This window comes from Lathyrus oleraceus, chromosome 4 (assembly GCF_024323335.1).
Source record: "Lathyrus oleraceus cultivar Zhongwan6 chromosome 4, CAAS_Psat_ZW6_1.0, whole genome shotgun sequence".
Taxonomy (NCBI): domain Eukaryota; kingdom Viridiplantae; phylum Streptophyta; class Magnoliopsida; order Fabales; family Fabaceae; genus Lathyrus; species Lathyrus oleraceus.
In genome coordinates this window covers 408,103,383-408,116,486 of record NC_066582.1, presented here as the reverse complement: position 1 = coordinate 408,116,486, position 13,104 = coordinate 408,103,383, and the positions used below count along the sequence as shown (strand labels likewise).

General features: G+C 35.4%; 1 protein-coding gene and 1 non-coding gene across 2 annotated transcripts; both read left to right on the top strand.

Annotated features, from left to right (window-relative positions):
* The first annotated feature begins 2,653 nt into the window (after positions 1 to 2,653).
* On the top strand, positions 2,654 to 2,760 carry LOC127078053 (small nucleolar RNA R71). The gene has a single exon (XR_007787800.1). It is a non-coding gene; the product is annotated as a small nucleolar RNA R71 (small nucleolar RNA).
* Positions 2,761 to 11,563: 8,803 nt separating this feature from the next.
* Positions 11,564 to 12,506, top strand: LOC127075728 (uncharacterized). Its single transcript, XM_051017189.1, has 2 exons — positions 11,564 to 11,747; positions 11,933 to 12,506. Exons 1-2 carry the CDS (start codon positions 11,585 to 11,587, stop codon positions 12,280 to 12,282), a joined length of 513 nt encoding a protein of 170 aa, XP_050873146.1. The 5' UTR covers positions 11,564 to 11,584; the 3' UTR covers positions 12,283 to 12,506.
* The last annotated feature ends 598 nt before the right edge of the window (positions 12,507 to 13,104 follow it).

Genomic DNA, 13,104 nt, shown 5'->3' with positions numbered 1-13,104 from the left:
GTGGCATTTTTCCCAATTAAGTACTAGGTTTACTTTTACACATCGCTCTAGAACTCTCTCTAGGTTTTCAAGACATTCTTCAAAGCTTTGTCCGCATACGAAAAAGTCATCCATAAATACTTCCATGATGTTTTCTAGAAAATCGGCGAATATTGCCATCATGCACCTTTGGAAAGTTGCAGGAGCATTACACAAGCCAAACGACATTCGTCTATAAGCGAAGGTACCAAAAGGGCACGTGAACGTTGTCTTTTCTTGGTCATCAGGATGAATTGGTATTTGAAAGAAACCTGAGTAACCGTCTAGATAGCAGAAATGAGAATGTTTTGCTAATCGTTCTAACATCTGGCCAATGAATGGTAAAGGGAAATGATCTTTTCGAGTTGCTTTGTTTAGTTTCCTATAGTCAATGCACATTCTCCATCCCGATTCGATTCGTTTGGTTATAATTTCTCCTTTTTCATTTTCAATGACTGTTATACCTCCTTTCTTTGGTACTACGTGTACAGGACTAACCCATTTGCTATCAGATATAGGATATATGATACCTGCCTCTAATAACTTGGTTATTTCCTTCTTCACTACCTCACTCAGGATCGGGTTTAGTCTCCTCTGGTGTTCCCTAGAAGTTTTACAGTCTTCTTCTAGCATGATGCGGTGCATACAAATAGAGGGACTTATTCCTTTAAGATCAGTGATGTTGTATCCTAGTGCGGTTGGATATTTTCTTAAGATATGCAGGAGTTTTTCTGTTTTGAGTCTTCCTAGGTCAGCATTAACTATCACTGGTCGTTCAAGCTCTAAGTCTAGGAATTCATATCTCAGATTCTTGGGAAGTGTTTTCAGGTCTAAGGTTGGTTTCTTAAGGCATTGCGTAGGTGCCGGTGTTATTGCTAAACATTGGTTAAGTTTGTCTTCTACAAGATAGTCAGATGATTTGTCTTTTTCTAACTCCGTTTCTTTTATGCATTCATCGATGATATCCATGAAGTAACATGTATCTTCTATTGCAGGTGCTTTCAAAAATTGGGAAAGAATGAACTCAATTTTCTCTTCTCCTACTTCAAAAGTGAGTCGTCCTCGTTTTACATCTATGATTGCACCGGCAGTTGCTAAGAACGGTCTTCCCAGTATAATGGGTGTAACTTCATCTTCTCTAATATCCATGATTATAAAATCAGTTCGAATGTAGAATTGACCTATGCGCACTGGAACGTTTTCAAGAATTCCTACAGGATATTTTACGGAACGATCTGCTAGTTGCACAGACATTTTAGTTGGTCTTAATTCTCCCATTTCAAGTCTCTTGCATATGGATAAAGGCATAACACTAATACCGGCTCCTAAATCGCATAAGGCTTTGTCAATGACAAATTTTCCTATGTGACAGGGTATAGAGAAACTACCTGGGTCTTTAAGTTTAGGAGGCATATTCTGGATTATAGTGCTACATTCAGCGGTGAGTGTAACGGTTTCGCTATCTTCAAGTTTCCTTTTATTAGAAAGAATTTCTTTTAAAAACTTGGCATATGAGGGCATCTGCGTAATAGCTTCTGTAAACGGAATTGTGACGTTTAATTGTTTTAGTAGGTCGACAAATTTTTTAAATTGGCCCGCATCTTTGGTTTTAATAAGCCTTTGAGGGTAAGGGATAGGTGGTTTATAAGGTGGTGGAGGTACATAAGGTTCCTTCTTTTCTACGGTTTCCTTATTACTCTCTTCCTTTTCCTTAGGTTCACTTTCTTCCTCAGTTGACTTTTTAGAGTTTTGGTTTTCTATCCTTGGGTCAGACGGTCCTTCCACTTCCGTTCCACTTCTCAGTATAATTGCATGAGCGTGGCTTCTTGGGTTAGGTTAGGGTTGGCCAGGAAATGTACCAGTTGGGGCAGCGGTAGGCGCTTGTTGTTGAGCTACTTGTGAAATTTGCGTTTCCAGCATTTTGTTATGAGTAGCCAGGGCATCTACTTTACTTGCTAGTTGTTTTATTTGTTCGCCAGTGTGTACATTCTGGTTTAAGAAATCTTTATTGGTTTGCTGTTGAGAAGCTATAAAATTTTCCATCATGATTTCCAAGTTGGATTTCCTAGGGGCGTTATTGTCAGGTGTGGATGGAATCGGCTTCTGATATCCCGGAGGTATAGCTGGGGCTTGATTTGGAGATTGTCCAGGTGCGTATAAAGCATTATCACTCTTATATGAAAAATTGGGATGATTCTTCCAATTTGAGTTATAGGTGTGCGAGTAAGGGCTTCCTTGAGCATAGTTTACTTGCTCCGCTTGGATTCCTGTTAGGAGTTGACAATCTGCAGGAGTGTGACCTTGGATTCCACAGACTTCGCAATTCTGAGTTATGGCAACCACGGTGGCTGGAGGTGATACATTTAAACATTCAATTTTCTGGACCAGAGCATCCACTTTTGCATTAACATGATCAAGGTTACTTATCTCGTACATGCCAGTTTTCGTTTGAGGTTTTTCCACCATTGTTCGTTCGGTTCCCCACTGATAGTGGTTTTGAGCCATGCTTTCGATAAGTTGGTAAGCGTCAGTATAAGGTTTGTTCATTAGTGCACCACCTGCGGCGGCATCTATTGTTAACCTCGTGTTGTATAAGAGACCATTATAGAATGTATGAATTACTAACCAGTCCTCTAAACCATGGTGTGGACAAAGTCTCATCATGTCTTTGTATCTTTCCCATGCTTCGAAAAGAGACTCGTTATCTTTCTGTTTAAATCCATTTATTTGGGCTCTTAACATAGCTGTTTTGCTTGGCGGAAAATATCGAGCAAGAAAAACTTTCTTCAACTCGTTCCATGTGGTGACTGAGTTGGAAGGAAGAGATTGAAGCCATCTTCTAGCGCTATCTCTTAGTGAGAAAGGAAAAAGACGAAGTCAAATTGCCTCTGAAGTGACACCATTAGCTTTAACAGTATCAGCGTATTGGACAAATACGGATAAATGAAGGTTAGGATCCTCGGTAGGATTTCCAGAGAATTGGTTCTGTTGCACTGCCTGCAACAGTGAAGGTTTGAGTTCAAAGTTGTTTGCTTCGATTGCGGGTGGAGCAATACTTGAATGCGGTTCATCTTGCGATGGAGCGGCGTAATCTCGAAGAGCACGAGCTGGTTCTTCCATCTCGGGTATCGAAGGGAAAATATTTTTGAAATCGGGAAGTTCTACAGGAGGTAGATTGTTTGCAGCACGATATTCCCGAATTCGTCGTAAGACTCGGAGATATAGTTCGATATCGTTGATTCATAAGTAGAACGACTCGCCTTGTGAGCGAGTGCGTGGCATACAAATCAACGAAAGAAAGAAAAGAAAAAGAAAAGCCTTAGTCTCTATAGCGTAACAGAAGAGTTACGATATCGACTAAATAAAAGTCCCCGGCAACGGCGCCAAAAACTTGATCGCGACTTTATGAGTCGAATTTGGGGTACAAACTGCAAGTGCACAGTTCTATTGCGTAGTTTTAAAAGATATCGATCCCACAGGGACTTATGAATCGATATACCGTTATCTAAGGTTACTTCGTAAAGCTAAGGCAGGTAATACTTTGATTTTTTGGGGGAAAAACTAAAACTAAAATAAGATCTAAAATAAATATCTAATAAGCGGATATCGGTATGTAATTCGTCATAATTAGGGAATCAATTCTTTGTTGGTTTCTTGGTTTTAAAATGAATCTTTTCAGTTGACTCTATTGATTAAAAGTTTTATCTCAAACTCTCGCTCTGTTGAATAAACTATGATTTTATATTAACGTAGCTGTCACTTATAGTTAAGTCAAAAACCACTTTTTGAAAACAATAGAATCCGTAGAAACTCTTTTTAAGAAAACACTAATCGTTTAAACACCCTTATCTCAAACTCTCGCTCTGTTGACTTAGGTTATATAATTAAATTCGAATGCTTAACTCTCGTCCTCACATTCAATCTTTAAAAATACTTTTTGAAAAAGGTTAGAATTTAATTAACTCTAAAAATTGCTCTCGCTCTGATCTAGAATTAATGTCCAATTTACACTGTCCAGTCAAAACCTCAAACTCTCGTTCTATTGATTTTAACTTCTTTATGTCTTTTACTTTCGTACAAAAACTTTGTTATTAAACCTGTAAATTGAGACCGTAAAAAGAGTGATTGTAATTTTAAACTTAATTAAACCAACTTAGTTTTGATTCCTTCATTCCGCTTACTTTACATACCGATACCTAATAATTTAGCTAGACATACTAAACAGACTTAAATAAATATCATGCATAAACAGATTCATCTCAAGTAAGCAGTATAAATTAATAATAAAAACAAGCATATATAAATTCAACAAATAAATAAAGAACCTGAATAATTAAATAGCAGTCTTGAACACTCCACCACAGACTGGTTGGATTTGTTCTTGAGTTCTTCAATCAGGCAGAAAAATAAAAGCGAAGGAATAAAAAAACTATATTCTAACGTAAGGTTAGATCCGGTAAAAGGTACACAATAGTTTCCGGTGTAGAAACTATTGTGCAAAAAATTAATTAAATGCTAGAAAAGAAAATAGAATTGCAAAAGAAACAATACAAAAATTGTAAAGGTAGTACTGTAAAAGTATGCTTAAGCTGCTGGAAAAAGAAAAAATGCGAAAAAGCGAAAACTGGAAAAAGTCTGGAACCGTGGAAGGGTTTGCAAAGCTGATATTTATACTGGTACTTTCTGTAACGGTCTTCAGAAGTAGTCCGCGTCAAGGGGTCTTCACGTAACGAAGGGATAGGCGTGCAAATAGGACTCAGCGTGCAAATAGGACTCAACATCTCTGAAGGCAAAAATATAGGGGAATGGTGTGACGTCCGTCACACCATGTGTGACGCTCGTCACAGGAGTGTGCAAGGCGTGACGCTCGTCACAGCGCCTGTGCCTTCTTTGGGCTGGGCTTTGGCTTTTGATATTTGTTTCCGAAAACTTCTTTCTGCACCTCCTTTTCTTCCCTTTTTTACTTGTGCTTCAAATAGACTACCTGAGATAAATAGAAAGGAAATACCGCGTAATATCTGATAAAATGAAATAAATTAAAGTAAATAATAATATAATTTAATTGAATTAAGTCCTAAAATATGATATAATTTCATGTTATCAGATATAAACGGACGGACTGTGACCACCAAAAATTATTAGGATTGTTCAGTCGAATTGTTGTGATCTGAACATGGTGGTTTTCATCGTGTGTCTTGACAAAATGGGGTATTCAGGTTTAGGTGAAGAATGTTTGGGCGAATGTTGTGGATTGGGTATCAGACAAGTGATCTGACATTATGTGGGGTGGAAAAAAACATAAGCAAAAGAAAAAAAAACCTAAGGAATTCTTCCAGCAACTGATACCATAAAGAAACAAACAATCTGTATTTCTTTGATATATCAGTAAGTAATACATGAAAGGTATTTATAGAATACAAGGGACATATCAATAATCCTAAATCTGGCTTGAGAAGCAGAGAAATTATTCTTCCTATAAATGCTAATTCTAAATATGGTAGAAGACAACTAATTACTAATTATTAATAACTAATTACTAATTATTATTTACAATGAAAATCATGAGCCGTATAACACAAAATATGTTGATTTTGTACTAATCTCTCTAATAACTTCCAACAAAGTCTTATTTCTTGGTGTTCCAAGAAGCAACCAATTGTTGCCTTGTCAAACTGTGAAGGTGAATATATTGCAGGTGTTGTGGTTGCATGTAAGGTTGTTTGGCTTCTGAACTTACTGTAGAATCTGAAGATTAAGGCAAACAAGCCTCTGAAGTTGATGATTGATAACAAGTCTGCAATCAATCTTACCAAGAACTCAGTGTTGCATGGAAGAAACAACCGTATTGAGACTAAGTATCATTTTCTGAGAAATAAATACCTAAGATAAGGGAAACTAGGATGGCCTAATCTCTTATGCCATAAAATAACTTTATCTGAAATGGTAGGTAAACTTGCATTGTTTAAACCAAAAACTCTTGCATTTCCAAGGGGAGTTTCATCAAAGTAGTACAATCCATTCAACTCTCTAGTAGTTCCAATCATCATCCCCGAGTTTTGGTCCTGAAAAACACAAGTGGAAGAACGAAAAATGACATGACAATTAGTGTCCTTAGATAATTTATGAACATATAGAAGATTGCAAGCAAATTTAGGAACGTGTAAAACAGATTGCAAAGTGATTTGCTCTGAATCTTTTATGTTGCCTTTGCCTGCAATATTAGAATAACTACCATCAGTAATCCTTAATTTTTCAGACATAAAGCAAGGGAAATAGGAACTGAATAAATGAGAGCAATTGGTCATATGTTCAGATGCCCTTGAATCTATTATCCAAGGGTTGAAGTGGTTTTGGACAGATAATGCCCAAGAATTCTTACCTATTTGTGCCACAGTTCCAAAAGGAACATTAAATGATGAATTGAACTTTATAAGTTTAAAAAGGTGATCCATTTTCTCCTTAGTAAAAGGAGACGAGTCAACCTCATTGGTTGTAGATGTAGGGTGGTCACCGAACCTTTCAGCCTTTCAATTATTTGGCCTACCATGTAGTTTGAAACGGTTTTGCCGAGTGTGACGATTTTGACCATAATAGTCGCAATCTAAATGATTCTTGTCACCACCTCGTGGATTAGGGAAAGGTTTGCGATTGAATTAAGGAACAGCCAACGCAGATCCTTCGACTGGTGGAGGGACAATGATAACTTTTTTTCCAAGCATCATCTGCCCGCGACTCTCTTCACGATGCACGTTAGCAAATACTTCACCAATTAGAGGGATATGATTCCGAACCTCATCAAACTTAATATTTTGACATGCAAGAAACTTGAAGACACGACGAACATCCACCATCTTCTTGTAGTGCTTGCAGTCCTCGGGTGACTTCCACTTATATACATTGAACTAGTCAAGATCATGCCAAATACGCTTGAGACATTTGAAGTATTTGGTAACAGAATCTTCAGCTTGAAGAATTTCTCCAAGATGGACAGTTAATTCATAAATTTGGGATTGGTTATTTAAATCAGAATACATCTGAGAGACACTTTCCCAAAGATCTTTTATAGTAGCATAACAAAGATAGTTTGCACCTATCTCTTCAGTCATGGAATTGACTAACCATGTCATGACCATGGAATTTTCAGCATCCCAACTATCGTAGTCTGCACCTTCCTTGTCTGGGTGTTTCTTGTCTCCAGTGATGTAGCCCATTTTTCTTCTCCTCCTGAGATACAAACGGACGGACTGTGACCACCAAAAATTATTAGGATTGTTCAGTCGAATTGTTGTGATCTGAACATGGTGGTTTTCATCGTGTGTCTTGACAAAATGGGGTATTCAGGTTTAGGCGAAGAATGTCTGGGCGAATGTTGTGGATTGGGTATCAGACAAGTGATCTGACATTATGTGGGGTGGAAAAAAACATAAGCAAAAGAAAGAAAAACCTAAGGAATTCTTCCAGCAACTGATACCATTAAGAAACAAACAATCTGTATTTCTTTGATATATCAGTAAGTAATACATGAAAGGTATTTATAGAATACAAGGGACATATCAATAATCCTAAGTCTGGCCTGAGAAGCAGAGAAATTATTCTTCCTATAAATGCTAATTCTAAATATGGTAGAAGACAACTAATTACTAATTATTAATAACTAATTACTAATTATTATTTACAATGAATATCATGAGCCGTATAACACAAAATTTGTTGATTTTATACTAATCTCTCTAATAACTTCCAACAAAGTCTTAATTTCTTGGTGTTCCAAGAAGCAACCAGTTGTTGCCTTGTCAAACTGTAAAGGTGAATATATTGCAGGTGTTGTGGTTGCATGTAAGGTTGTTTGGCTTCTGAACTTACTGTAGAATCTGAAGATTAAGGCAAACAAGCCTCTGAAGCTGATGATTAATAACAAGGCTGCAATCAATCTTACCAAGAACTCAGTGTTGCATGGAAGAAACAACCATATTGAGACTAAGTATCATTTTCTGAGAAATAAATACCTAAGATAAGGGAAACTAGGATGGCCTAATCTCTTATGCCATAAAATAACTTGATATGATATGGTAGGTAAACTTGCACTATTTAAACCAAAAACTATTGCATTTCCAAGGGCAGTTTTATCAAAGTAGTACAATCCATTCATCTCTCTAGTAGTTCCAATCATCATCCCCGAGTTTTGGTCCTGAAAAACACAAGTGGAAGAACGAAAAATGACATAACAATTAGTGTCCTTAGATAATTTATGAACATATAGAAGATTGCAAGCAAATTTAGGAACGTGTAAAACAGATTGCAAAGTGATTTGCTCTGAATCTTTTATGTTGCCTTTGCCTGCAATATTGGAATAACTACCATCAGTAATCCTTACTTTTTCAGACACAAAGAAAGGGAAATAGGAACTGAATAAATGAGAGCAATTGGTCATATGTTCAGATGCCCTTGAATCTATTATCCAAGGGTTGAAGTGGTTTTGGACAGATAATGCCCAAGAATTCTTGCCTATTTGTGCCACAGTTCCAAAAGGAACATTAAGTGATGAATTGAACTTTATAAGTTTAAAAAGTGATCCATTTGCTCCTTAGTAAAAGGAGACGAGTCAACCTCATTGGTTGTAGATGTAGGGCGGTCACCAAACCTTTCAGCCTTTCTATTATTTGGCCTACCATGTAGTTTGAAACGGTTTTGCCGAGTGTGACGATTTTGACCATAATAGTCGCAAACCAAATGATTCTTGTCACCACCTCGTGGATTAGGGAAAGGTTTGCGATTGAATTAAGGAACAACCAACGCAGATCCTTCGACTGGTGGAGGGACAATGATAACTTTTTTTCCAAGCATCATATGCCCGCGACTCTCTTCACGATGCACATTAGCAAATACTTCACCGATTAGAGGGATATGATTCCGAACCTCATCAAACTTAACATTTTGACATGCAAGAAACTTGAAGACACGACGAACATCCACCATCTTCTTGTAGTGCTTGCAGTCCTCGGGTGACTTCCACTTATATACATTGAACTGGCCTAGATCATGCCAAATACGCTTGAGACATTTCAAGTATTTGGTAACAGAATCTTCAACTTGAAGAATTTCTCCAAGATGGAGAGTTAATTCATATATTTGGGATTGGTTATTTATATAAGAATACATTTGAGAGACACTTTCCCAAAGATCTTTTGTAGTAGCGTAACAAAGATAGTTTGCACCTATCTCTTCAGTCATGGAATTGACTAACCATGTCATGACCATGGAATTTTTAGCATCCCAACTATCATAGTCGGCACCTTCCTTGTCTGGTTGTTTCTTGTCTCCAGTGATGTAGCCCATTTTTCCTCTCCCCCTGAGATACAAACGGGCAGACTGTGACCACCAAAAAATATTAGGATTGTTCAGTTGAATTGTTGTGATCTGAACATGGTGGTTTTCATCGTATGTCTTGACAAAATGGGGTATTCAGGTTTAGGTGAAGAATGTTTGGGCGAATGTTGTGGATTGGGTATCAGACAAGTGATCTGACATTATGTGAGATGGAAAAAAACATAAGAAAAAGAAAAAAAACCCTAAGGAATTCTTCCAGCAACTAATACCATAAAAAAAACAAACAATCTGTATTTCTTTGATATATCAGTAAGTAATACATGAAAGGTGTATATAGAATACAAGGGACATATCAATAATTCTAAATCTGGCCTGAGAAGCAGAGAAATTATTCTTCCTATAAATGCTAATTCTAAATATGGTAAAAGACAACTAATTACTAATTATTAATAGCTAATTACTAATTATTATTTATAATGAATATCATAAACCGTATAACACATAATTTGTTGATTTTGTACTAATCTCTCTAATAACTTCCAACAAAGTCTTATTTCTTGGTGTTCCAAGAAGCAACCAGTTGTTGTTTTGTCAAACTGTGAAGGTGTATATATTGGAGGTGTTGTGGTTGCATGTCAGGTTGTTTGGCGTTTGAACTTACTGTAGAATCTGAAGATTAAGGCAAACAAGCGTCTAAAGCTGATGATTGGTAACAAGTCTGCAATCAATCTTACCAAGAACTCAATGTTGCATGAAAGAAACAACCATATTAAGACTAAGTATCATTTTCTGAGAAGTCAGGTTCATATTGGAGTGCTAGAAGTTATGCACTGTAGCACTCAGAAGCAACTGACAGATGTTGTAACGAAAGTGATCAAGACTGATTAATTTCTCCATTTTAGATGGTGTTGTTAGTTTTAATTAGCTGAATATGAAATAAGGGATGGTGTTAGAAGTAATTTATTTTCATCATTTGTAGTATTTGTTTTGTTAAGCTTAACCTAGCTAGTGTAGGTTAACATGTTGCCTACATGACATTATTTCTTGTGTATATATAGTATTGTAGTTGTCAATAGTTCTATCCACATAGCATTGTAGTGTAATGTGTGTACAACCATTTTCTGTGTAACCGTTTTAGTAGAGCAGTGAAAGTTTGTTATTATCTCTTCTCTCTCTTCTTCCATCTTCATCTTCTTCATCCTGTGCATCAACGATAATATAAACAAATAAGTTTAAAAGTCATTGATATACTTTAGTTTGATCATGCATTTTATAATTATACTCGATCAAGGATCTCGTAGATATAACTCACACATAGATAGTATGAGCAAATATCATCTAGACCCCTCATATTTCTATATATGACTCATACTAAAGTGATCAACTCTTCAGGGAAGGAATATTAATTTCAAATCCAAGGGTAACATTCATCCCTATTATTATAACAATAACTTATGACACTTACTTAATATTATATAGTATTTTTTACGGTTGATCAATTCATTGTATATATTATTCACATAATAATCTATCTACTTTACTTTTTTTTTAAGAAGTTGTTGATTTATAATTTGTTTACAAATGATACATTTATATTATACTTAATGTTCAATCAAACAAACTAATTATTTAAAAAACTTTATGACTTTTACCAAAATAAAAAAAAAGTAAAACATTTTATAAAAATAAGTATATAATATGATATAGATTTTAAATTCAAAAATAAAATAATTGACCTCTAAATCTTATAGCGACACAAACTCCTCACAAATTTTCCTGTAATGACTTGCTTGCAAACTTCTCAAATATTACCCTTTAAGAAGGGTTTACATGTTTTACACATAAATTTACTATTTGTTATGTAATGTGTTAGGCGATTAAACCAATAAATAACTAACATACAAAAGGGTCACTTGTCATGTGTATGAGTCTATTGTGTTTAGGTGATATAAGTGGTTGTACTTATTCTGCATGCATGTATTTCATTGTAGATATATTTGTTGTATATATTGTTAGAATTAATGATACTATATATCTTTAAAGAGATTGGTTTGTTATATATGATCCTACCATCCAACTTTAGAGGCTCATTTAATGGATGATAACAAACAACCAATTCAGCCATAAAAACGGTGCTAAACACAATTAACATCCACCAATAAGCTTGGAAATAATACAGGTGTAAGTCAGTTATGTACCATTAATTATCCTCTATACTAGCTTATTGTATAAATATTGCATGCTTGTGAGTATTGTAACTCAAGCTAAGTCATCAAATATTTCCACTTCTAAACTACTTTTGTTCATTTTCTCAATCATGAAAAAGGCTTTCTGTATTCCTCTATTGCTCCTTGTCACATTCTTGTATGCTACTTCTGTTGTAGCAAGAAATGATCCCTCAGGTTTGTCATTTTTACATTAAAAAATTAATATACACAACATCAATTTAAAGTACATATTCATGCATTTGTATTTGTCCCATATTTGGTAAAAAGAATAGATAGCAACTTATGGTATTAAAATATGGCTTGAAAGAAGTACATAATTTGTTGTCACGTGTGATAGTAAGTTTGCATTTGTTGTGTAGGGAATGAAGTGAAAACAGAAGGGAAGCTTGCAAATGAAGGGGTGACAAAGCCAAGCCTAAAAGGACCTAACGAAGATGAAAAATTCATAGGATATTTTTATCTAAAACACAAACTCAAAGGATATTTTCACAAGAAACCAATTTACTATAAGCCCATCCCAACCTATAAGCCATTCCACAAAGCAACCATAGTGGAAAAATCTACCCCCTCTGTTGTTGAGCCAGAATCATTTCTCAAGCATAAGCATTATTTCTTCAAAAAGCCAATTATTCCCATTGTTAAACCTGTTTATGTTCCAATTTACAAACCTATTCCAAAGGTGATTCCAATTGTTAAGCCAATTCACTAATCAGTTTGAGAGGAAGACATAATATATCCTAAGTGTTCCATAGAAGTACCATGCTTGAAAAGATGTGTTCCATTCGATAAAAGGCTGCACATATAAATAGCTACACCTATCTATATTTCGAATGTGTTAGCATAATCTTACCTTGTGTAATTTTTATTATTTGAGGAAACTTGTCTTTTGTATTACTAAATGTTTTCACCTTAATAAAATTCTCAGTTTGCCTATTTGTATACTTCTTATGATCAATTATTTTATCATGTGTGACAAAAAAGGAACAATTTTTAGATATCTTAGGAAAGCTAACTTTCTTGGTAGATGAATAGTTATTATGTAATAGAAAGAGAAACTACTACAATCAAACAAATGTTTTCTTGTATATTTGAATTCTTTTTCACTTCTGAAAAACCAACTTCAGAATATGAGTTGTTGGATGGTTCAACTCCTTTTATAGAGGAAGAAAAAGAGTTGTTGGAAGGTGATTTGCACAACTGATCTTTATTGTGAAACAGTTACACGAGAGACATTGGAAGTCAATCCTATTAAGATCTTGATCATTTGTGTAATAATTTTATCCACTGCGTATTTCTCATACTAGGTATTTACCAAGATGTTGGGGAAGACTTAATAAGTCATGTTAACTTTCCTTGAGCCTTACACTAAGAAACCCTAGTTGAATTTTTCCATAACTTTGCTTAGACAAGATCGATCTGTTTTGGAGACAGAGTACGAATCAAAATCAAAGTATCTTTAGCTCAGGTCTTTATAATCTGAGTTGTCACCAAAAGCTGAGATACCAAGTTCTAAGTCATTAGATTTTCATCC